Source organism: Malaclemys terrapin, chromosome 2, assembly GCF_027887155.1.
Source record: "Malaclemys terrapin pileata isolate rMalTer1 chromosome 2, rMalTer1.hap1, whole genome shotgun sequence".
Taxonomy (NCBI): Eukaryota; Metazoa; Chordata; order Testudines; family Emydidae; genus Malaclemys; species Malaclemys terrapin.
Window position 1 is genome coordinate 72025647 of NC_071506.1, and position 23685 is coordinate 72049331.

Genomic DNA, 23685 nt, shown 5'->3' on the forward strand with positions numbered 1-23685 from the left:
ACCTATAACGCGGTAAGATTTTTTGGCTCCCAAAGACAGCGTTATATCGAGGTAGAGGTGTAGTATTTATTAGTATTTATTATGCAATGACTTGGCATAATACCATAATGTGAATATTGGAACACCGTTGCTTGGGCTTGGCCATTGCACCTAACATGCTGTGGAAATCTCTTCACTTGATGACCAATCCCATGGCCACATATTCATTCAGAGTTCCCCTCATTTTTGAGACTAGAATCCCTTATAGAATGTTCAGCCATGCTGAATCAGTGGGATAATCATCTGTAAAAACTAAAAACAGTGCCCCTGCCGTGTAACACATTAGTTCGTTGGTTTGTAGATTCATAGACTACGACCAGAAGGGACCATTATGACCTCTTGCAAAACACAGGCCAAAGTACCTCACCCCATAAGTAGAACCTCAGACAACAGTTGTGAATATACATATTTTTAAATCTACCACCATCACCAAAAACGTGGAAGAATTTGTATTGTGCTCCCTCTGCTGGCTTTGCAGTAGTTATTATCTCACAAATACCATTCCCAGAGCTGTGGTGACATCATTAACTACTCTGTTGTATGGACAGAGATGATAGGACATGGACAATCACATGAAAACCAAAGTTTTATTTAAATAAAACAGTTCAATAGAAACACGGGGGGGTGGGGGGGAAGAGGGAGGGAGACAGTATTTGCCAAGGGAAAGGCAAATATCTGAGAAGAAAAAGGAGAAACTATTTCCAAATAAATAGTAATAATAAAATGAAAATGTAAAAAAATGTCTCAATGGTCTCCTCTGAAATAAATTTTACATATATGGTACACAAAAATTGAGACAATTCTCTGTGGGGAAAAAAAGGAAACTCTCTTAGTAATAGTGTCTTATAACGACTTACAGTATTCAGAAACTATTTTCCCTGCAGAAATGCAGGCACCATTGCAATGCAATTTTTGGATTTAAACTTGTTCTAATTTAAGTCCTCTAATTAGGAAAAAGTATCCCTGATGGTGGTTTTGGAGATTTGATATGATATAGAATACTAAACAGATTGCATTATGAAATACACATTAGTATCCATTTTAAATTTAAAAAACTTAATATAATTTTAAAATTGAACAGCAAAAATTTTCAGTAAATGCAAATTCCTACAATGATGATGTCTTGACTATGTTGTATATAAGTATTATTTCAATACTATCTTTTTGTGTGCGCACGTGTGTGTGTGTACACTTCAATACATATCTGTGCTTGTTGTTTAATGTGTACCATAAAATACAGAGGATTGTGTAAATTTCATCAGCTAGCACCGCTCCAGATATATACTTTATCCTTTTGTGAATGTAGTTTTTGCATTTATCTTATTTTTATTTTAAAGAAAATGTTTGTGCTTAATAATGTTAGCATTTAAATGATCTCAGACTTCATATTTCACACATCACTGAGGTTAAGGGTAGGGGAAGTGTGCTGGTGCTGTTTAATTTGTGGCAGCAAAGATTGGTTAGCAAAACAGCAGAATAATTATAACTTCACAATGGAAAAAGACAGACTACTTTTAAATGATAATTTTAGAATGTGCAAAATGTTGCAGGATGAAGCAAAACCTGGAAGAGTAAAACTAAAAATCATAGGATCTGCATTCCCTCCTGCCCCACTTATGATTTTCTCTTTGTTTAGATACCAAGGAAAGTTAGGGTTTTGTTTTTATTCCTTTTAATTTCTGCGTGAATGATACAATGAAATATTTCCAATCTCCCTCTCACAAAGTACCCCAAGAGCCACCTGACAGTAGCAGCCCCTGAGTGATGGCACAAACAGAACAGGCCCTAATCAGCTTCTGCTAAAAGAAATACTAGCAGATCTCATCTGAGCATACTCAGAACCAATGCTCAGCAGCTTTTAACTTTTTGTTATCAAAATTCCATCCACCTGCCTTCCCCACCAAACCCCAAAGGCTAGATTGTGGATAGTTCTACCAAGGTACACAAGGATCTCTCCCTCCCTCCAATGTGCATTTTTAAACATTACTGTACAGTACTATAAATATGAATAATGGGGGATCACTTGAGAATTTTTCTTCAAGGATAACAGTTGAAATAAAAAATTAATACTTGCAATATGTTGGCTTGCAAGCAGAATACCCTAAGCTGTGCAAGTCCTTGATTTCGGTGAAAAATATATTTTTAAGACCACTATATAAACAAATGGGTTTGGACAATGTATGTGTCCCCATGATCTATTTATGAATCTGCTTTTCCTTCTCGTTCTTGTAATAAATGTTCTATTACCTGTCAGCTAATTATAGAATATAGCTATGCCGGCTACACAGCAGAGATTTTAACCAAGGTATGCTGGTTAGCTTATGTAATAGTACACGGCTCTTTCATTACTTGGAAATAGAAGGCTACATGTGATTAACTCCTCCTCCTAAACTGGAAGGACTGTATCTGAGAAAGCTAAAAATAAACAATGTTTTCTATAGGCCACTCCTCTACAAAAAAGTGAAATGGAAATGAGGCTGAGTGGTGGTTGGGGTTTGGATGGAAAAGTAAAGCAATCCAAAGTGAGGAAATGCCAGGCTTAGGGTTGCCTGTGCAACAGCTTTTCCAAAAATAAATTCAGCCTAAGAGAGACAATGGGCATGGAAAATTTCAGCCCAAACTGTTAATGTATGATAAAGTTATAAGGAACTGAAAACAGGGTCTTTTAATGGAAAGTGTGGGGCAACCTTAATTATAGGCATAGCTACCAGTTCTGCCTATAAAAAAAATGGGAGAGTCAGGCCTCAGGGGTATATCTAGATTTCAGATGGAAGCAAGCTTCCCAGCCAAGGTAGAAAAACTCATGCTACTGGGGCTTGAGCTAATCCAATAAAAACAACAGTGTCTACACCCAAGCTTTGACCCAGAAGGTCCGGTGGGCTTGAAAAGTCTAAACTGCCACCCAAACCTCAACATTCACACTGCTATTTTTTGTGTGCTAACTCAAGTCCTGCTAGCATGAGTTGGTCTACCCTGGGCTGGGAGGCTCCCTCCCACATGCAGTGTAGACATAACCACATATGCAGATAGCCACAGAAGTTAGCGTTGCTCACCTAGGGTTAATTAAAATGTTTCCCCTCTTTGGCATGGCAGATGAACATGATATTAAGTTTACTCATCACACTGCATCTCTCTCCATCATCCTTAGCCCACACTATTTGATGTAGTCAAACCAAAACAGCCCATCAATGCTATTTTTCAATGGAAAATTAAATTGTCAACTTTCCATGGAAAACTCTGACTTTTGTTGAAATTTTTTTTTCTAAAACTGAAATATTTCTGCCAAATTATTTTGATTTGGATATTCTCCCATGGGAGTTGTAGTTCATTTACTTCAGACTCCCCAACTAGTCTATGAATCCTCAACTGGACCTCATTTCCTATTGGACACTGTAGCCATGGGACTGTGGTGCAATGGGAGACATATTCAGAACAGAGAGTGCAGCCTATCAAGGAGAACAGGAGCAAGAGGTACCAAAACTAAAACTTCCATCAGGCACTGCAGTAGCATATCCAACTTGAAATAATTTAGTTTTCATTTTTTCTCTGCAAAGTCAAAATTTTCCTTAGAGGAAAAAAACATCTTTCATCCAGTTCTACACACTATTTTGTACGGACTATAGGTATTGAATCTGATAGTCATCCATGACAATTGGCTGAATATAAATGTTACCTAGAACATGCTCAGTGAAGTCTATGTGGGGTTCTAAATGTAGGCCTGGACTCTTCCTTGGGAAACTGTCCGGTCTGTTTCTAACACAAGCCAGGAAGAGATGTACGTCTTCTAGATGTGCTGATCATATCCTGCAGCTCTGAGGAATACTTCCAGTCCCTGGTCCTTTCCATGGGGGCAGAAGGCCCAGAAAGCAAAGGAATCTGTTTAGTTCTGCTGTGCAGAGGAAGACAGGACGTGGCAAGGTAAAATAGTAGTTCTGTATCACCTGTATATGGAGGAGCTAACGAGATACACTAATGCAGATCTAAAGTGACTCCAATTTATATTCTGTGGGCAACCAGAATGTGGTTGGGTTAATTAAAAAACAAAAACAAAAAGCAAGGTACAGAGAAGAAAGAGTTCATTGGTGCAATCTCTCTGCCTCCCAACTGAATCCACATCTTAATATGCTTGGAAGCCCTATTCAAAATAAATTAACTGTCTAAGGGTAGAGGATATTGTGGCAGATATTGCAACCTCATGCAATACCTTTAGGGACCATATTGTCTAAAACTCTGGTCTGGAGAGAAAAGGGATGCAGGTCTCAACCCACAGAAAGGTGATGGCTAGAATTGTTACAGGCATTCCTAGAGCAGATCACAGAGTGAGTCAAATGTGCAGTTACCTGGCACAGTTTCTGTGACTTTCTGCTGTTGAAGCCATTATTTTTTAGGGAGTCAAGACCTTAAGTAATAGGGAGTGGGTGGCAACCACTGAGCCCAGGGTAAGCTATGTTCATTTTCTATACTGAAACAGCCATAAAGAATTTTCATCAATTTATTATGAACAGGAGCCTTTACTCCAATGGAGCTCAAGATTTGGCAACTGAATTAGCATTCAGTCTTAAACACAGTAAATTAACTTTTAGTTTAAAGACTAAGATAAATGGTAGAAATCAGTGACAACAATAAATACATTTGGTTATGACATACTGTATAGAATATAGCCATCTTACAAATTGCCCACAATTTTGTGCTGGGTGACAGAAATTTTGGTCAAGGACACTAGGACAAAACACTACTCTTATTAAAAGTGCCATGGAGTTTTAATGCCTACATAGAGGGCTACCATTTTAACAGTTTAATTAGAAAGATCGACACAGTAGTATAATGCATGACAATATTATTATTTGTGTTACGGTAGCACTCAGGATCCCCATTATACGTAGGTGCTGTAAGAACACAGAATTAATAACAGTCCCCACACCAGAGTTACAGTCTAATTAAATTTATCGCAGAAGCCTGAAGGTCTCATCTGACCCTCCTAGGATTTGAAACTGTAATTCCAAGGTGTCTAGGTATTTAAAACCTGATGTTGAAAGCACAAAACCATCTCCTTCCAATACCACTGATGCTACATGCACTATATAGTAATAGATACACAGAACAAATAGCTCCCTCACCAAATACATTATATGACAGAAAATTGACAGAAAATGAACAAAAATTATGATAACTGAAACTAATAAGTAGAGAAAGCAATAATCTACTATGTAAGCTCGAAAGCTTGTCTCTCTCACCAACAGAAGTTGGTCCAATAAAAGATATTACCTCATCCATTCACCTTGGTTTTTAATAGGTAAATTCAGTGTGAAATATGAAGCAACCGATGCTTCACCTGGAAAAAAAATATTTATAAAAAAAAAAGAACATAATGAAAAAAACTTTTTAAAAAATAGATCATACATTTTGTGGGCAGGAATTTTATTTTGATGGAATAAAAAGGAGTTGCCAAGTATAATTTATATTTAGTCTGCTTTGTATGTTCAAAACTTCAGTTGTATTGCTATGATTGCACTGCTAAGTACTAGACCTTCACAAACAAATCCAGCTAGTTGTAATTCAAATAGTAATTCTAGATTTCACCTACACTTAAAATATACTGCAGATCTGAACTGGAGTCAAACTAGCATTAAATTTACCTGATTCAAATATAATGGAACAATACCTTTTTAAAGGAACCTACTTCATTGGATATTCTGCCATTAAAATTATTCTTTCATTTCTCTGCTTTTACGAAACACTGAATCATTTGCCATTAAGTAATATAATTTTAAAAAGTTTTAAACAAAATAGATTACATCAGGCAATCATCTCAACAACCTAGCTGAGAGACCTGTGGTAACAGTGAGTTTCGCTAAAAATAACAGTGAAGACACAGCAACTCAGTTTTTAACTTGGGTTAGCAACTCAAGTTAAAGCCTAGAGGAGGCTTGGGTTCACTAACCTGAATTAATACACCTTCCAGCTTGACCCTGACTCTCCACCCCCTACCCCCCCAGTGTAGGTGTACCCTTGTGAACTGACTGAACATTGCACTTGTTGTTTCGAGAGCAGCACTGAAGGTCTCTGGAAGGAGCTGCATAGAATCCTTTATTCGCTATGCATCCGAAGAAGTGAGGTTTTTACTCATGAAAGCTTATGCCCAAATAAATCGGTTAGTCTTTAAGGTGCCACCAGACTCCTTGTTGTTTTTGTAGAATCCTTTATTGTGAGGGTCAATGGGATGAAATGGGTTCAATGGTATAAATCTAAATGGATTTATTTCGATGCTTCTTTGTTGCATCTTTTTTATGGTCATCATACAACAATGCCCTTAGCACTCTTATTATACAGCTGAAGGTGCAAGATTTTTAAATTCTATCTTTAAGCGAAGCAGGCTGCAGGCAACAATTTATAGTTTTAAGGCCCAACTTTCAGTCTTTCATCCGTTTTTGTGGCTGTACTTGCAACATTCCAACCTGCAGTTATTTTTGCCTGCAGCTTAGGTCACTTGGCATGTACATATTGTGACGTTGCACTTTTATATTTTATGATTTTATAAAAATATGCTAATGAGTGAATATAATGTCACTGGAATATGCTTTACAAAAAAGCTTTTTTGTAAGGTATTATTACAAAGCTTATAATTTACTAAGTGTGATTCTTTTATTTGTATAAATGTACCACTTCTGTATTTAAAACTAGAAATATGAAATATAACTTTGAGGGCCTATTGTAATTATGCAAAGTATGGGCCATTAATTGTGGTTTGAAATTTTGATAACTTTTATTAACCAGGACAATTGACTGCAGATGGCTTTGTTTTACCTGTAAGTTTTTTTGTATACATGTGTGCTGGCAAGTGGGTAATGAAGTTTTGCAGTGACATGTGATTATGTCACCCGAACTGGAATTTATTTTTAACTTGGTGTGTTTTTTTTATTAAGAAGGAGGGTGTGGGAACCCACAGAGGGACAAAGGATTTTTGCCTTATGCAAAAGATATATAAATGGCTGGAACAGAACAAAATGGAGAGCCATTATGAGGAATTTTTTAGCTACCATTTGAGCTGGAACAAGAGCTGTACCAGGGGAAAGAATTGTGCCCAGGCCTGGAAGGTGGTTAGGTTGAGGAAAAAACTTACTGAAGCATTTTTAAGGGTGAGATTATTTGTATTTAGTTTGATTAGACATAGATTTGCATGTTTCATTTTATTTTGCTTGGTGATTTACTTTGTTTTGTTACTACTTGAACCCACTTAAATTTTACTTTTTGTATATAATAAAATTACTTTTTTCTTATTAATTATCCCAGAGTATGTATTAATACCTGGGGGAGGCAAACAGCTGTGCATATGTCTCTATCAGTGTTATAGAGGGCGAACAATTTATGAGTTTACCTTGTATAAGCTTTATACAGGGTAAAACGGATTTATTTGGGTTTAGACCCCATTGGATACTGGGTATTTGAGTGTTAAAGACAGAAACACTTCTGTAAGCTGCTTTCAGTCAAGCCTGCAGCTTTGGGGCAAGTAATTCAGACCCTGGGTCTTTGTTGGAACAGATGGGCGTGTCTGGCTCAGTAAGACAGGGTGCTGGGTCCCGAGCTGGCAGGGAAAGCAGGGGCAGAAGTAGTCTTGGCACATCAGATGGCAGCTCCCACGGCGGGTTCTGTGATCCAGCCTGTCACACATCTGATTTGTCATTCAGCTGTCCAAGTGATCTATATTGCAGTTAAATATAGAGATCAGACTCTGGAAAAACTGGTTCTTAGTTTTAGCCTATAGTAGCAAAAAGGGTTAGTATAGCACTGATTTTATAGAACACCTACATGCTTTAAAAATGTATTAAACAATAAATGCCATACTCAAGCATGGCATCCTCACTGTCATCTTTACGTTCAACAATTAACTGTACAGTTGTTGCTGTTATCAGAAAATCATCAATGGGATAACACAAATCCCATTGAAAAAAATCAATATAGACTCCCATTAGATCAGGCTCTAAAATCTCTTATTTGTGGCACATGTTCTTGATTAATCTCTTGACTACTGTTCAAAGATCATCATCCACATGCAACATAGTGCAAAATGGATCAGATACATTCCAATGCGCTAGTGATTTCAGTTGCTGCAAAGGACAAGCAGAGGAAATTTTAGTAACCACTCAAAATATTCTCAACTCCTGCACATCTATCTGGGATGCCCTAACCCACTCCTTTTGCTACCTCACAGGCTATAAGTCTTCAGGCTGTCCTTGTGGAGTCTACAGCTCATGCTGCACAGTAGCAGACAAAGAATATCCCTCTCACCTGACACTACCAACCCGGGCATTGCCGGTGGGGGAGATTCTGATCTGAGTTATACAAGTGTAGAAATGGAGTAATTCTGTCCAAGCCATTTGAGTTACTCTGGATTTACACTCGTGTACAGTAGTTGGGATCAGAATCTGACTCATAGGCTCAGAATAGGGGGAGAGCAAATCTATTTTCCCTAGTATCTGTCAGAGACAAAGGATGTATAAAAAAGTTTGTTCCTCCACCTTTCCCCAATATTCTGACCGGATTCCCTCCCCTGTTGCTAATAGCTTCCTCCTCCTATTGCACCGACGTATCTTCCTGTGATTATTGAACGGCATATTTCAGATCTGCTACTGCAGGAACAGTCTAAAATGGCAGTATGACAGAGCACATGAAATTGGATATCTGACAGAGCGCTCCTAACATTCAAATGCAAGGCAGGTCACTCAGCATTAACATAGTCAGAATTTTCAGTGGCCAGCTGCCAAACACAATCTAAGAAGCATTTTCCAAACAATGTTAATGCTGGTGCAAATAACTGAAGAGCAGTGAACCAGGTTTTCATCTGAAGAGCGATGAGAATGCTAGACACATCTTGCTTCCCCAGAAAGAAGATAGCTAATTGGGTATGTCCTGATGCCCTTTTATAAAGGTCATAAGGAAACAAGGGGAAATCATAAATTAAGGCAGGATCTTTTCTATTTTGTAACATCACAATTTTGTAGTGTCATCACAACAGAAAAATAAGTTACTAATTAAAAATATTGTTCTAGTAAAATCCAGTAGAGTTTTCCATGTTATTGAAAGAAGTATGAAAGACCAATAAAATCAACATCAATAGTGAGTGTGAAATTCTTTCTGCGGAGGGTAGAAAATAATCCTTGCTCTCTCATGTTCACCTTTTTGTCATGCAAATTCATTATTCAGAAAGATTGTTAAAGCTTTGCATCAAGGGTGTGAGGGAGACATAAGCAATATGTTCATGTAACTTGTACAAAAATAATCCATACATGGGAACAGTAGTGTAATAACTGTTGATCCTCAAAAAAACCACCACGCATATAAAACTGTCAGTGTTAGTGAAAACTAAAGTAAGATGCCACACAAGTGTCTGTTGTGTAAGTTACAACAGCCTAAAGCTAATTTATCCTTCAGATTTGTTGAAGCCTTTCTTTGTTTAGTGTCAAGGAGCCACAAAAATAGCTAGTTTTTATAGTTCCTTTTCTTTTGGGGTTAGTGCAGTCTCAGGAGTTTACTGACACAGTAACTCATTAAACAATGCAGAATCCATACTGATGAATACTGACGCTCTATACCTTAACCAGAAGACATAGGTGGCATGGCCCTTCTGGGAAAGCTACAAATAAGTCCTGATGTAAAATGTTATTTGTGACAGAGTCTTTATGACTGCACATGTGCAGAAAAGGATACACTTATTTCTAACACCTTACACTAGCTCCCTTTGCAGTTTGCTGTTGCATTTTCATAAAAAGTATTTTAGAATCCTTTTTATTTAACACTCTTCTGCAGAGAGCTCTACAAAGTAGGAAACTCAAAATTGTATCATGGCAGTAGATCCCCACCCCCCTTTAAACTCATTTCTTATACACAATATGTAATTATGCTATTACAAATACTCTTACAATTTCTGTTTAACAGGCATTTAGATCTTGTGGGCAAAATGCTGTTAGCAGTACAATGTTTCTTCCATGTTCTAATGGTCTATACCAGGGGTCGGCAACGTTCGGCACCCTGGTGGGCCGGGCCAGTTTTATTTACCTGCTGACGCGGCAGGTTCAGCCAATCGCGGCCCCCACTGGCCGCGGTTCGCCGTCCCGGGCCAATGGGGGCAGCGAGAAGTGGCGCGAGCGAGCGTGCCGAACGTTGCCAACCCCTGGTCAATACATTCTGTTAATTAGAACTTTTTTAGGGCTATCTGGTGACTGTCAATATTATTACACAATGTTCCACAATCTGGAGTTAACACTTCTAAAGTTAAATGCATTAAAATAATGTACTCACTACTTCTCCAAGAATAATGTAGAATTGCTAAAACTCAGCTATTATAATTATCACAGTAATATATTTCACACACAAAAAAGTATTCATATCTCTGCAGATTTCCAGGTCTAATAGGCACAGTACCTCAACCCTTGTTTTGATGAGGAAAAAACCCTCAAATGTAGGTGAGCAGCAAGGCCCTTATATTATGCATGAGTCAGTCATGTAACCTAATATTAACCTGGGGAATGCGGAGAATGGCATGGAGTTGATACATGATCTGGGAAACCTTATCAGGGTTCTGAATTTAGCGGCTCAAAGCTACCATAGCTAAAATGCACTAATAGGTCCTTCTCCTGTTGAAGTGAATGGTACTTTTTCACTGACTTCCAAAGCAGACTACGAAGTAGGGTGACCAGATGTCTCGATTTTATAGGGACAGTCCCAATTTTGGGGTCTTTTTCTTATATAGGCTCCTATTACCCCCCACCCTGTCCCGATTTTTCACACTTGCTGTCTGGTTACCCTACTGCGAAGAGTTACAAAGGGATCTCACAAAACTGGGTGACTGGGCAACAAAATGGCAGATGAAATTCAGTGTTGATAAATACAAACTAATGCACCTTGGAAAATATAATCCTCGCTATACATACAAAATGATGGGATCTAAATTAGCCGTTACCACTCAAGAAAGATCTTGGAGTCATTGTGGACAGTTCTCTTAAAGCATGCACCCCATGTGTAGCAGTAGTCAAAAAAGCGAATAGTGCTAGGAACCATTAAGGGATAGATAATAAGACAGAAAATATAATACCACTCTATAAATCCATGGTACACCAACACCTGGAATACTGTGTGCAGTTCTGGTCTCCACATCTCAAAAAAAATTAGAAATGGAAAAGGTACAGAGAAGGCCAACAAAAATGATTAAGGGTATGGAACAGCTTCCATATGAGATGAGATTAAGACAATTGAGACTTTTCAGCTTGGAAAAAGAGATGATTCAGGGCATGGGGGAATAGGATAGGGGTCTAACAAAATCATGAATGATGTGGAGTAATTGAATGAGGAAGTGTTATTTACTCCTTCACCTAGCTCAAGCACCAGGGGTCACCCAATGAAATCAAAGGGCTTCTTCACACAACGCAGTCAACTTGTGGAACTTGTTGCCAGGGATGTTGTGAAGGCTAAAACTATAGCTGGGTTAAAAAAAAAAAAAATCATGGAGGACAGGTCCATCAGGGATGCAACACCATGCCCTAAGCTGGGACTGGACAATAAGGGATGGATCACTTAATTGCACTGTTCTGTGCATTCCCTCTGAAGCACTTGGCATTGGCCACTGTTGGAAGACAGGATACTGGGCTAGACGAATCATTGGTCTGACCCAGTATGACTGTTCTTATGTTGAGCAAGTGACCCATGATGCAGAGGAAGGTGAACCCCCTCTCCCCCCTGTAGGGTCTCTGCTCATCTGAACTGGGGAAAAATTCTTTCCTGCCCCCACACAGGATGACCAGTTAGCCCTGAGCATCTCTGCAAGATCCACCAGCCAGATACCTGGGAAAGAATTCACTGTAACAACTCAGAGCCCTCCCCATCTAGTGCCCCATCTCTGGCCATTGGGAATATTTGCTACTAGCAGTCACAGATGGGCCACATGCCATTGTAGGCAAACTTCCTCTTCCAACTCCTGCACACATTTAGCGAAAAGAAAAAGACAAATTAGGAGATCATCATCTTCAAAATTTGTAGTTACAAGTCCATATTCTTTTACTATGTTTTCACTAAGACATTAAAGCAATTTTTTCCTCCTGGTTTCTCTTTCCTAATTTAAACTCCTCCCTTCCTCTCACATTCCTGTTATGATTGTTTCAAAAATTACTTTGAAAGATGACTTCATTAATTTCTGTTCATGGTCATTTTGTAGATTTTGCCACAAATGCACATGCAACAGTGACTACCATTTTGTATTAGAGAAGAAACATTTCAGACCTCATAATAATTAAACTTTATTAATATAAAATTTTAGTATAAAAATAGAGTAGCTTATAACATACATTTAAAATAATTCTAAGATCAAAAGATGCAATCATTTTAAACAAACAAATAGATAAATTGCTTTTTTATATTTCATGTAATGAGTTCCAGCACACTATTTCTTCTAACGGCTGTCTTCATCCTTGTTCTCACCTACCCTGTGTATACTGTCTCAAGCTACATTATAAACTTTCTGGGGCAGGGACTACTTCATTATTTTCTCAAGTGCCATGGACATCTATAGCACTATCTGTATGTCATGATAAAGTTTACATGTTTACTTTAAAAAGATACATTGTTACTTAATACCTGAAGTGCTTAAAAATGTATCAGATACATTCAGTAAGTGACCTGAACAGACCTGATACATCATAAAGTTGCATAGAGAAATAGTCCTGAAACTTATGGATATGAAATGCTCAAGCCAAATATTTGCAATTCCCCCTCCACCTAAGCAATTTCACTCATCCGCCTCACAAAACATAACTGCTGTTGTATAACTGTGCACTGTTAAACTACCATACTTCACACCAGAGAGGGCTGCAATTCATCACTGAGTGAAGCGATTATATTAATAATTAATTTAAGCAGCTTAGGATCCTTTAAGAAGGGAAATCATGATTAGTGTAAAAATATATGTAATGGACAGGGATAATTGTTAATAACAGAACTGTCAAAGAGTTCACATACAATAAGGTTAGTTTATAGAGAGCACTTAATACATAACAAGAGGCTCTTTAACCAACAGTATTAAAAAAAAGTGAAGTATGGTTGCACATCAAAAGGTCAAAATCCATGAAAGTTAGACTATTTACGAAGTCCTCATTTTCTGTCCTCAAATACTTAGGTGCATGCATGTGAATGAGAAGTACACATCTGTATTTAAGGTCAGAATCCATATTCAGCCATAACAAGGGGACAGAGCTAATGACTGTTGTTTAATAGAATTTTCCACAATTAAAGGTATTAAACCTTTTAACTTGTTTGTAAACTTCCTTAACAGTATGTAACTGCTATACCTGGCACTTGGGAAAGATGTGCCAGATCCATTATATAACAGGAATCTGTTAATCTGAAACTAATTTATGTCCATTTGATGTCAGCATAGTTGATATAGTAAAACTTAAACTTATGGAAAAATACTACTTACTGAATAGACATTTCAAACACAAACTTTTCTGTTTTAAGTCACAGCACCCTTGAAAAATTTTGACACTGACAGTCCACAGAAGCTTTTCAATTTACAGAAATAAAACCTAGATAATCACTGGCCACTTTATGCTGATCTTACTTTTTACTGTCATTTCTTCCGGTGATATGGGCTAGTCATTAGGATATTAAATCCATTTAATTTTCATTTAAAAATATTAAAAATAGATTTATCAAACGTTAACAACTCAGTAGCAGACAGCATAGGTAGAAACTATGCCTGCCTAAGCAAAACCATTTAAGCTACTGACAAATCTTTGTGAAATTCTACTTTCGCTCGTGGAAGTGAAGTTTCAAGCAGTATATTTTCTTCACACAGCTGAATGCAGCCATCTGAAAGACCCTGAGCTTTAGAGAAATGAATCTATATATGTAACATCACTGCAGGTAAAGTCAACTTGCAACACTGTAAACAGATAAGAACAAGTTATTAACAGGATTATAATATCCAGTGTAAACAAAATTATGAAATATGTATTTAAGTCAACGAAGTTAGGGTGAAGAGGAAATGTATTTCTAGGTACCCAAGCTTATACTGTTTTAGAGGTTGTGATTTAAAAGTGTAACTGATCCAAGGGAAAGGCTGACCTTAAGTTTTTATCTTTTGTATTTTTAAAATTTGTATTAATTTTACTGAACTGAATAGATTTTCACATTTGTATGTATTGTACTGTTCTCTATGGCCTCTAGCTAAGATGCTATATCAGTAATTTTTCTAACCCTTGCCAGGTAGCCAAGCATTATCTTACAAACATGCCAACAAACAAAATATTGCTTTATCACTTCAAGCAATCAGAAAAGTTAAGGTCACTATTCTCTGCTTACTGTAAACTTTTGTAGGACTTGACTAACAAGAAACGAGTGGAAATGTCCACAGGCATTCAGCTGTGACCTTGCATTTCCACTACATTTCACTTAAATCAACATCAAGATATTGTATCCTTAAAGTTGGTGTGGAGGGCAGGGGAAAGAGAGGGGTATTCCAATCAGTAAAAGTAAAGAAGAAAAATAAAACAAGTAAATTATCTCCATCATTCAAGAAGCAAGACTTACCTGCTGGTCGATAACGTTTTTCCATTCATGTTTGGAGAAGAAGATGGTTCAGAATGGAAAAAGTTTTTTATCCACCAGCATTTATCAAATAATTCAGGTAACCCTACAAAAGGGAACATAATAGCAGTGATTGGCATTTAATCGAAGTGCCCCAAATGGGAAAAACATATGTTTGAAAGAAAAGGGCAATACCATGATGGGCTTTATCCTGGTCTGAGAAGTTCACGGGATCAGAACAGAAGGATGAACCACCTGATGAAACACTGGATTCAGAATTCAATCGAGCTGAGTGTAGAAAACAGAGCAATGGTCTCAATTACAGAACATACATTAATTCCACACTAAAGATTTTTTTCCAAGACTTTACAGACCCCTGATAGAAGGCTCATAGAAGACACTGTATAGCTACAGATAATATCTTTTGTTCAGTAAACCTAATTTTCCAGTATATTTTATATCCCTTTTTTGCTAGGGACATTGCATGAAGGCAAGATAACTATTTTATGAGTTCACCTACTGCTACCACTTATTCCTCACCAGAAAAGGCATGCTGAGATGTAATCTGCTGGTGTAACTTTCACTGAAGCTAAATGAAAGTTAAGTCCACAAGATGTATTTTAGGATCAGGCATATATATTGCTATTAATACAAGAGATTCAGTTCTAGAATACTGACCTTTGATATAACTAATAGGAGAGAAAAGGTGGGTGAGGTAATCTCTTTTATTGGACCAACTGCTGTTGATGAGGGAGACAAGCTTCCAAAGACCTGAAGAAGAGCTCTGTGTAAGCTCAAAAGCTTCGCTCTCACCAACAGAAGTTGGTCCAATAAAAGATATTACCTCACCCACATGGTCTCTCTAATATCCCAGAGCCAACAGAGCTACAACAATACTGCACATAAGAAATAGGACACATTATACTAGAACATTTTTTCTCCCTATGCTTTCCTAACAAAATTAATATCAATAATGCTTTACATTATAGTGTGTCATCCAAGGATCTCAAAGCATCAGAACATTTAGGCTCACAACTACTTGGGAGAAGCAGGCAAGTAGCATTTCCCCATTTTACAGATGAGGAAAAAAAGGCACAGAGACATTAAGTGACCTGCCCACACAGGAAGGCTGGACCAGAGACAAAAGCCAAATCACTTGATTCCTAGTTCTCTGCGTTAGCCATAAGATTTTATGTAATAACCCACCAGGGACCTCCAGATTTCAAAGCAAGCTTTAGCTAAAGAAGTAAAGTTCTACAGTTGGCTAATGCAAGAACTCAGATCCACTATGGGTCGGCAAAGAGGGGGACTTGCAACAAACTCACCAGTGGGTTACACATCCTTCCTTTTGATGTCTATTAATGTCAACTGCAAATTACACACTCCTCATGAGAGGAAAAAGTTTTTCCTCTTCATATGAGGAAGGAGAAGTAGGAGATTAAGTCACAGAAATACACAAGCCCCCTAAAAATTAAGATTATCCCCCCCTACATAGACAATAAAGAACAAAATAAATAGAACAGTCCTCAAACCTCCAAATCCCTCAGAAGTGACTTAAACACTGTACAACCAGGTGTTGAAACATTTTTATAATCAGCATCAGTTTTGAGAGGTTTCCTATCCAAAGAGATGGAGAATGTTCAGCCATGTAACTCTCTCCTTCATAAACAAGAAGAAATTGCCACAAAATAGAAAACATGCACCAGGTTTTGTTTAAAGATTTTTTTGTTTGTTTGTTTTAAAAAACACCTTACTTCTGTAGTACTGATTCTTGGCCAGGAGGCAGCCAGCTGAAGGCACAGATGCCATAGCAAAGGCACTGACTGGGGCAAAAGTCAAGCAGACTGGCACAGAACAATCTGCAGGAGAGCAACAGAAAAAAAAAGAAATAGGTTGGCAATAATGAGCTCTAGTGTAAAGTGTCTTTCACACCAAGGTACAGCACAACCTCGTGCAACATCTTTATTGGGGCCCTTCTGATCTTTGGGCTAAATGTTGACGTTGATGGACCTCAGCAGATTTTAATTAAATAACTTCCGATTTACTGTACTTACAGCGTGAGGGCAGGGGAAAATATGTCCCAAAGAAACCTTAAACGTATAAGGTCAGGAAGCACTTGCAGGTCTTCCCCAATTTGCAATGCAACAGACTTCTAATGAGCACCAACAGCACCCACTGGGTAACCCAACTTAACGCTCCAGCAGCTATCCTGGTGGCCTGTGCAAAGCAACCCTAAGCCCCTACCCACACTCCCCGCTGCCCCTGCAGAAGAAGAAATCCTGCTCCCTTTACCTGGATGGCCCACGCTCCCCGAAAGGCCTCCCCCTCTGCAGCGTCCCCGCCCAGCCAGCAAACGGGACGGGGCTCTGCATGCACACGCGAGCCCTCCTCAGCAGCAAGCGCCCGTCTGGTTCCGAGCGCTAAGTAGTCGGGAAGCGCGAGGCGGTGGCGTCTGTATATAGAGGAGCCCTGGCGCGCGACTGAAACCCTAGCCGCGGGCGCCTCCCCCTGACATGGTGACCTCACACAACCCCGGCCCGGGCCAGGCGGGCGGAGTGAAATCCCGGCGGTGGGCAGGGGCTGTGCGTGCGCACATGCCGCCCAGCTGACGAGCGGGGGCGGAGTGTGTGCTGCACTGGCTGGGAACGTCCCGCGAACGGCACGGGGGACCTGCACTGCCCCGGCCTGTGTGATCGCGGGGTGCAGAGGGCTCGGCGCTATAAGGAGAGAGGATTGGTGAGGGACAGCCCACCCCACCCCCCGGCCTTGCAGCTGTGGAAATGCTGTAAGGAATGGGGTTGGCCAGGGTTTTGGGGGGCGCACACACCTCTTATAGCAGGTGGTTCCTGGCACGTAGGGAGGGTGGAGACAGGGGAACCACCCCTTCATTCCTTCCTCCCTCCCCCTCCCTATTTGGAAGAGGAGAGCCTTGCCGTACAATCACTCCATTGCTGATGATCTCACGCCCTATAGAGAGGCTTCTAGCTCGTCCCCACGCCCACTTTTTTCCCTAATATTCAGTCCATTTATTGGGGTGCATGGTGGGGGAAAAGATTAGTGGCCCAAAAGTGCTATTCAAAGACCTCTGTTTTAAGCAGTCAACGGGGAGAGGATTTGCAGAAGGGAGTTGCCAGCAGCTCTCACAATTTTATCGTGGGGCTTGTGGTATGCGTTGCGTTTCTCAAAACCCCAGCTTCTGAAATCCTGTGATTAGATAAGACTCTCAGCTTTCATTGAAGAAATTAGTTTCCAACCCTTCTAATTGCAGAGAAAAGCTTGAAAATGTGCCGTGACTGCACCCTAAAGGTTCAGAAACTACATGGCAAATAAAAACAAACCAATTAAAAAAAATGGGGCTGTGACTCATGGTGTTTTGTTTTTCTTTTAAACATATGGGGTTGGCATGTCTATGTATTTATACCATACTTAATCATCACCATGGAATCTGAACACTCTAAATCCAAAACAGCCTAATCAGGAAAGGTTTGATGTTTGCCCTCAGAGCTATGCAGAATTGCCAACAGCAATAGAGCTAGTCAAACTTTTAATCAAAAACGGTTTTCAGTTGGAAAATGCTCTTTGACAAACTTTTTTTTTGCAAAATTGTATCAATTTCAACAAATGTCAATGTTTTTCTAAAAAACTTTTCATTTCAAAATTTGTTATATTAAAAAATGTAAAAGGCTCAAAATCTAAACAAAGCATTTTGATTTCCCAAAAAAAAAAAAAAATTGACACCATGCAAGGCACTGCATTTAGCCGTATGGAATGGAAATCTATCAACCTCATGAAGAAACTTGCACAAATACAGACAGATATCATCTTCCTTTCCAAATGCAAACGGATGGACAACTTGCATCTGAAGAAGTGAGGTTCTTACCCACGAAAGCTTATGCTCCCAATACTTCTGTTAGTCTCAAAGGTGCCACAGGACCCTCTGTTGCTTTTTACAGATTCAGACTAACACGGCTACCCCTCTGATACTTGATGTAATTTTGTTTCACATTTTAAAAAATGGCTTTTTAATCTTAAGGAGGAACAGTTTTAGCCATATCTCATAGGAGGATTGGCAGAGATGAAAACACAGTTTATGTTGCAGTTGTCACATCATTCAATGCTGCTTAACCACCTTGAGTGGTATATCCAGGGCCGGCTCCAGGCACCAGGCAACCAAGCACGTGCTTGGGGTGGCGGGGGGGCAGTGCGGCGCATTGCTCTGCGGGGAGGGGTTCAGCAGCACGGCAGTCAGCAGGGGGTGTTTGGCGGCGCGGTGCTCCGCGGGGGGCGCGGGGTGTTTGGCAGCCCGGCGCTCAGCGGGGGATGTTTGGCGGTGCTCGCGCGGGGGGGCTTCAGCAGTGCAGCACTCTGCGGGGGGTGGAGGTGTTCGGCGGCATGGCACTCGGTGGGGGTTTCGGCGGCGTGGCGCTCCACGGGGGGCGGGGGTGTTCGGCAGCGCGGTGCTCAGCAGGGGGCGAGGGGTGTTCAGCGGCGTGGCACTTGGTGGGGGATATTTGGCGGCGCTTCGCGTGGGGAGGTTCAGCAGTGTGGTGGGGGTTTGGGGGTGTTTGGCAGCGCGGCGGGGGGTGCCGGTTTGGCGGTGCGGCACTCAGCGGGGGGGGTTCGGCAGTGCGGCACTCGTGGGGGGGTGTTACGGCGGGGCGGGGCGGCGCTTTTTTTTGCTGCTTGGGGCTGCAAAAAAGTTAGAGCTGGTATATCCTAATTTATACCAAAAGAACCGGAACAGGGTTGGTGATGTCTTCTTCTATTGCATTTAGTAAAAGTGAAATGATACTTATGGGAAACATATTGCTTATGAAAGTGTACAACAGCAGAGCTCCTGCCCTGCGATCATCTCTAATGACACTGTATAGTATAGGGTCGTTGCACTGATCTTCTGTCAGAGATTTAAATGGCAGCTTTGACTAACTATCCTGAGTTGAACGTGGAGGCTTGCCTTGGTTAAAATAGTAAGGCTGACAAGGATAAGTAACTGGCAATTGGTTTGGTACTAACTGTACTTAGATCATTTACTTCAGGGGTCTCAAACTTCCGGCCTGCGAGATATATGCAGCCCGCAAGCCTCCCCAATGTGGCCCGTGGGGCTCCAGCTGTTTTAGGGATGGGTCTATCCCTTGGTCCCACCTGCCGCTCCCAGGCGCTCCCCCATTAGGGGCCCCAGCAGCGCAGCGGAGCTGAGCGGCATCTGCCTGTTCACTCCAGTGGCTGCCGGCCCCTCCCTGTGGCCCAGGGGTTGGGTAGGGCTGTGCCTCCACGCACTGCCTCTGCCCCGAGCATCCCTGCGGTCAATGGGACACTGCGGGGGCAGAAGCACGCGGAGGCCCCCCGGCCAGCCCCGCCTTGGAGCCCCAGGTAAGCACCGCACCCCCGACCCCCTCCCAGAGCCTGCCTGCACCCCCTTTCCCTTCCCACACACCCCCTCCCACCTCCAAACTCCCTCCCAGAGTCTGCACCCCCTCCCCACATACCCCCCTCCCACCCTAAACTCCCTCCCAGAGCCTGCACCCCCTTCCCCTTCCCACACACCCCCTCGCATCCCCAAACTCCTTCCCAGAGCCTGTGCCCTGTCCCCACACCCTCCTGCCCCCAAACTCCCTCCCACAGCCCGCACCCCGTCCCCACACACACTCCCACCCCCAAACTCCATTCCAGAGCCTGCACCCCAGACCCCCTCCCCCACCCAAACTCCCTCCCAGAGCCCAACCTCTCACCCCTTCTGCACCCAAACTCCCTCCCAGAGCCTGCACCCCAATCCCCTATCCCAGTCCTCCTCCCCCACCCAAACTCCGTCCCAGAGCCTTAGGCAGGTGGGGGGCGGAGTTTTGGGGGGCCAGGTTCTAGGTGGCATGAGTGACATTTGCCCGCTGGGAGGATTTGAGGACTGGCACTGGCCCTAAGGTAGATTGAGTTTGAGACCCCTGATTTACTTCTTGTTTTTGCCTTGGAATGTTAGTAAATCGATATACAGAGTAGTACTTCATTATGTTAGTTTTGAAAGATTAATAATATATCTTTAAAACACACTAGTTTATGTTCCACATGATGTTGTTTGCAGAATCTTGTTTCAAGGTAGCTAAACAGAACTCTGAACTGATTTTATCTGCATTATTGGCTCAGCTTATCTAATACCTGTTAGATCATATTTACTGACTCAGTGGAGAATTTCCCTCTTGGTACTTTCGTATTGGCAGACATTAGATACTACTGTTTACTCTCATTTACTGCATGCCATCAATGCCACAAAGGCCCTTTAATTGTTAACTCCACAGTAACTGGGTCCAGGGTTTAGAAAGGCATTTATCATGTTCACCACAGTCTTATAGGAGGAGCTAGTAGCACCACTTCTGATTAAAGGTGCCCAATACTTCCCAATATAAGAACCTGTTTTCAGTTGCTTATAACTTTACCAAACCTTAACTATTTGGGATGAAATTTTCCATTCTTTGTGTCTGCCTCAAGATGATTTTTTTTTATTAAAGTTTAGCCAGTTGGTTCAGCCACTTCCAAGAATGAGGCTAGTGAAAAATATTGTCTTGCCCCTGTAAAAAAAATCCTGGTGACCCTTTTTTTGAAAAGCTCTAGTACCATTCTGCTTGGGATCAGGTACTTGAATCATAGAATATCAGTGTTGGAAGGGACCTGGTCATCTAGTCCAACCCCCTGCTCAAAGCAGGGCCAATCCCCATACAGATTTTTGTCCCAGATCCCTAAATGGCCCCCTCAAGGATTGAGCTCACAACCCTGGGTTTAACAGGCCAATGCGCAAACCACTGAGCTATCCCTTCCCCCTAACTAGAGTAGGGGCATGGTCTTTGTATCAGGAATATTGCTTTTGTCATCCTGTCATCCACTCTGAAGTTTGGAAATGCCAAAATTAAGGTTGCCTGTGTAAGCTTAATTCAGTTCCATGGTGCTTATGCATTATGATACAGTGTTCCATTACATAATCACCTATTGTTTTTTCTCCCACAAGACTCTGACTTCATTCAGTGACAGGATGGATGGTGCTCACTTGCTGAGAAGCTTTCTCTATTTTGTTTTCTCCCCATTGTTCAGTGAGTCACCCCAGGCCTTATTTTCGGTATGCTATTCAAATCCTGCTTGAATACAGGATTATTAATTATTAATTTCCTCATGGGCCTTTTTGTGGTGCTTATCAGTATAGCGTCTGAGTGCTTCATCAATATCAATGATTTTTTTCACAATACTTTTGTAAAATGAGGGGTATTATCCCTATTTTGCAGATAGGGAACTGAAGCACAGAAAGTTTAAGGTCAAAAGTATCCACTGATCTGGGGTGCCAAATCTGATGTGCCTAGGACCTGATTTTTCAGAGTACTTATCATTTTATAGTTCTCTGAACATAGACCGTTCTACCTTCAGTTTTCAGCTGTGAGGGTTCAGCATTTCTGCAAATCAGGCCAGTCAGGCACCCAGAAAATGATGAATACAAAGTTAACAGCCACCCATGGTTTAAGTGACTTGCCTAACACCACATAGGAACTGTGTGGCAGAGACAGGAATAGAATCCAGTTCTCCAGGGCTGCATTCAATTCACCTAACCATGAGACCATCCTTCCTATTCTTGCAATCTCCCGCTTCATTGAATTCCAACTTCTGCAACAAATGAAGCAGGGGTCCTGCAGACGAGAGTCTCCTACACTGCACAACCATGCTCCACTATCGGAGCATATCCATTCTGTGCTGAATAAGGCAAGGGTGGAAAATAATAATATGAGATCATGTAATTAAAGACTGTATCGTAATGCATATGCATAAGGGACCAGATTAAGGTTGTACGAGCTACCTTAATTCTGCCATATCCTAACTTTTGAGTACTTGACTTTGCAACCTTAATAATTGCTTTTAATTTAGTTTTATGTATGTGTGCATGTGCATAATTAAAGTTACAAGATTGAATTATATGGTGCCCCAAACCTTCATAGCACCTATCACAACTATAAAATAAAACAAATTCGAAAAACAAAGGCAACATGGCCAAAATAAATACATCTCCTATCCAGTACAGAGTTCAAACATACAGTCTACAATGTCAGATATTACCTGGCATGACCCATTTTTAAAATGTACAAAAATAAAATGACATCTCAACAAAACTAGAACAATTCCACCTTGAAGTCAAGCTAAATTAATCATTTGCAATAAATAGTTTATTTAATAAACTTAGCTGCTTTCTTTGCTCTTGGAATATCTGAGATCAGACTGTGAGCTCCTTGATTGTATTTGTTGTGTGAAATTATTAAACAGTTTTTTGTATTCCAACTCCCCCACTGTTGTATTCATTATGAACAGGACTCAGAGTATTTAACATTTGCTATTTGAGCAGTGGTTGTTCTGATTGGTCAAATAAGTCACATGCCTGTTCTTTGACTGACTGTGCAAGTACTTCCAGCATGTCTGTTTAGTGTGAACTTAAAAGATGGCATGAGAATGGCCTAAGCAAGTTCATTTAAACATTCAACCAGAATATTTTTGGTAATACCCACCCATCTGTGCCTAAAAGGATGCCACAGGTTTTCTCTGGCATATGATGAAGAGTAGAGCATTCCATTGTCTCAAGACTTTGAGAGAGTAGGCAGTACCTTGCTTCCAATGTTCAGGAGGATCTAAGAAACACAAGGATATTACATCATTTAGTCATCTCTCTAAATGTGAGTTGACACAAGTGACTCTCATATACATGAGAATTAGATGGCAAGACTGAATAAAGTCATAGACATGTCAATAGTGATTCCATAGTTGAGACTGCACTGTGATTTGCACTTAGAGCAGAGTTGAAATCGCTCTGTTTCACATGTTAAAGATAGAGTTTAAACAACAGTTGCTGCAAATTCCAAGCTTCACACACTCATTCTGATAACTCTTCATGTTTAATGGTAACATTTGAAAGCAGCCTTTGTGCAAGAAGCTATTTCTATTATTCAGAATAATGGTTCTGAGCTATGCAAAGATTAGCTATCAAAACCTCTCCAGTTTCTTAGCTACTTCCATTGAACAATCCTGGCAGCCTGCCTGTCTCACTGATTGGGCTCT

General features: G+C 40.7%; 1 protein-coding gene across 2 annotated transcripts; it reads right to left on the reverse strand.

Annotated features, from left to right (window-relative positions):
- Window positions 1–4517: 4517 nt before the first annotated feature.
- PPDPFL (pancreatic progenitor cell differentiation and proliferation factor like) lies at window positions 4518–17108 on the reverse strand. Of its 2 annotated transcripts, none has more exons than XM_054017757.1 (5): window positions 16906–17108; window positions 16368–16472; window positions 14809–14901; window positions 14617–14719; window positions 4518–7737 (listed from the first exon to the last, which is right to left on the reverse strand). In XM_054017757.1, exons 2-5 carry the CDS (start codon window positions 16420–16422, stop codon window positions 7701–7703), a joined length of 288 nt encoding a protein of 95 aa, XP_053873732.1. In that variant the 5' UTR covers window positions 16423–16472; window positions 16906–17108; the 3' UTR covers window positions 4518–7700. The 2 variants fall into 2 exon arrangements, with proteins under 2 accessions (XP_053873732.1, XP_053873733.1); XM_054017758.1 differs by lacking the exon at window positions 4518–7737 and adding an exon at window positions 12311–13969 and having other exon boundaries at window positions 16906–17103.
- Window positions 17109–23685: the final 6577 nt, after the last annotated feature.

What these genes read in the sequence shown, in the direction of transcription:
- PPDPFL (XM_054017757.1), bottom strand. Translation starts at nt 16,422, where the DNA reads ATGGCATCTGTGCCTTCAGCTGGCTGCCTCCTGGCCAAGAATCAGTAC. An exon ending in CAAGAATCAGTACTACAGAA is followed by an intron (nt 14,902 to 16,367) that starts GTAAGGTGTTTT and finishes TTCTACACTCAG; the next exon opens with CTCGATTGAATTCTGAATCC. An exon ending in CCAGGATAAAGCCCATCATG is followed by an intron (nt 14,720 to 14,808) that starts GTATTGCCCTTT and finishes TCCCTTTTGTAG; the next exon opens with GGTTACCTGAATTATTTGAT.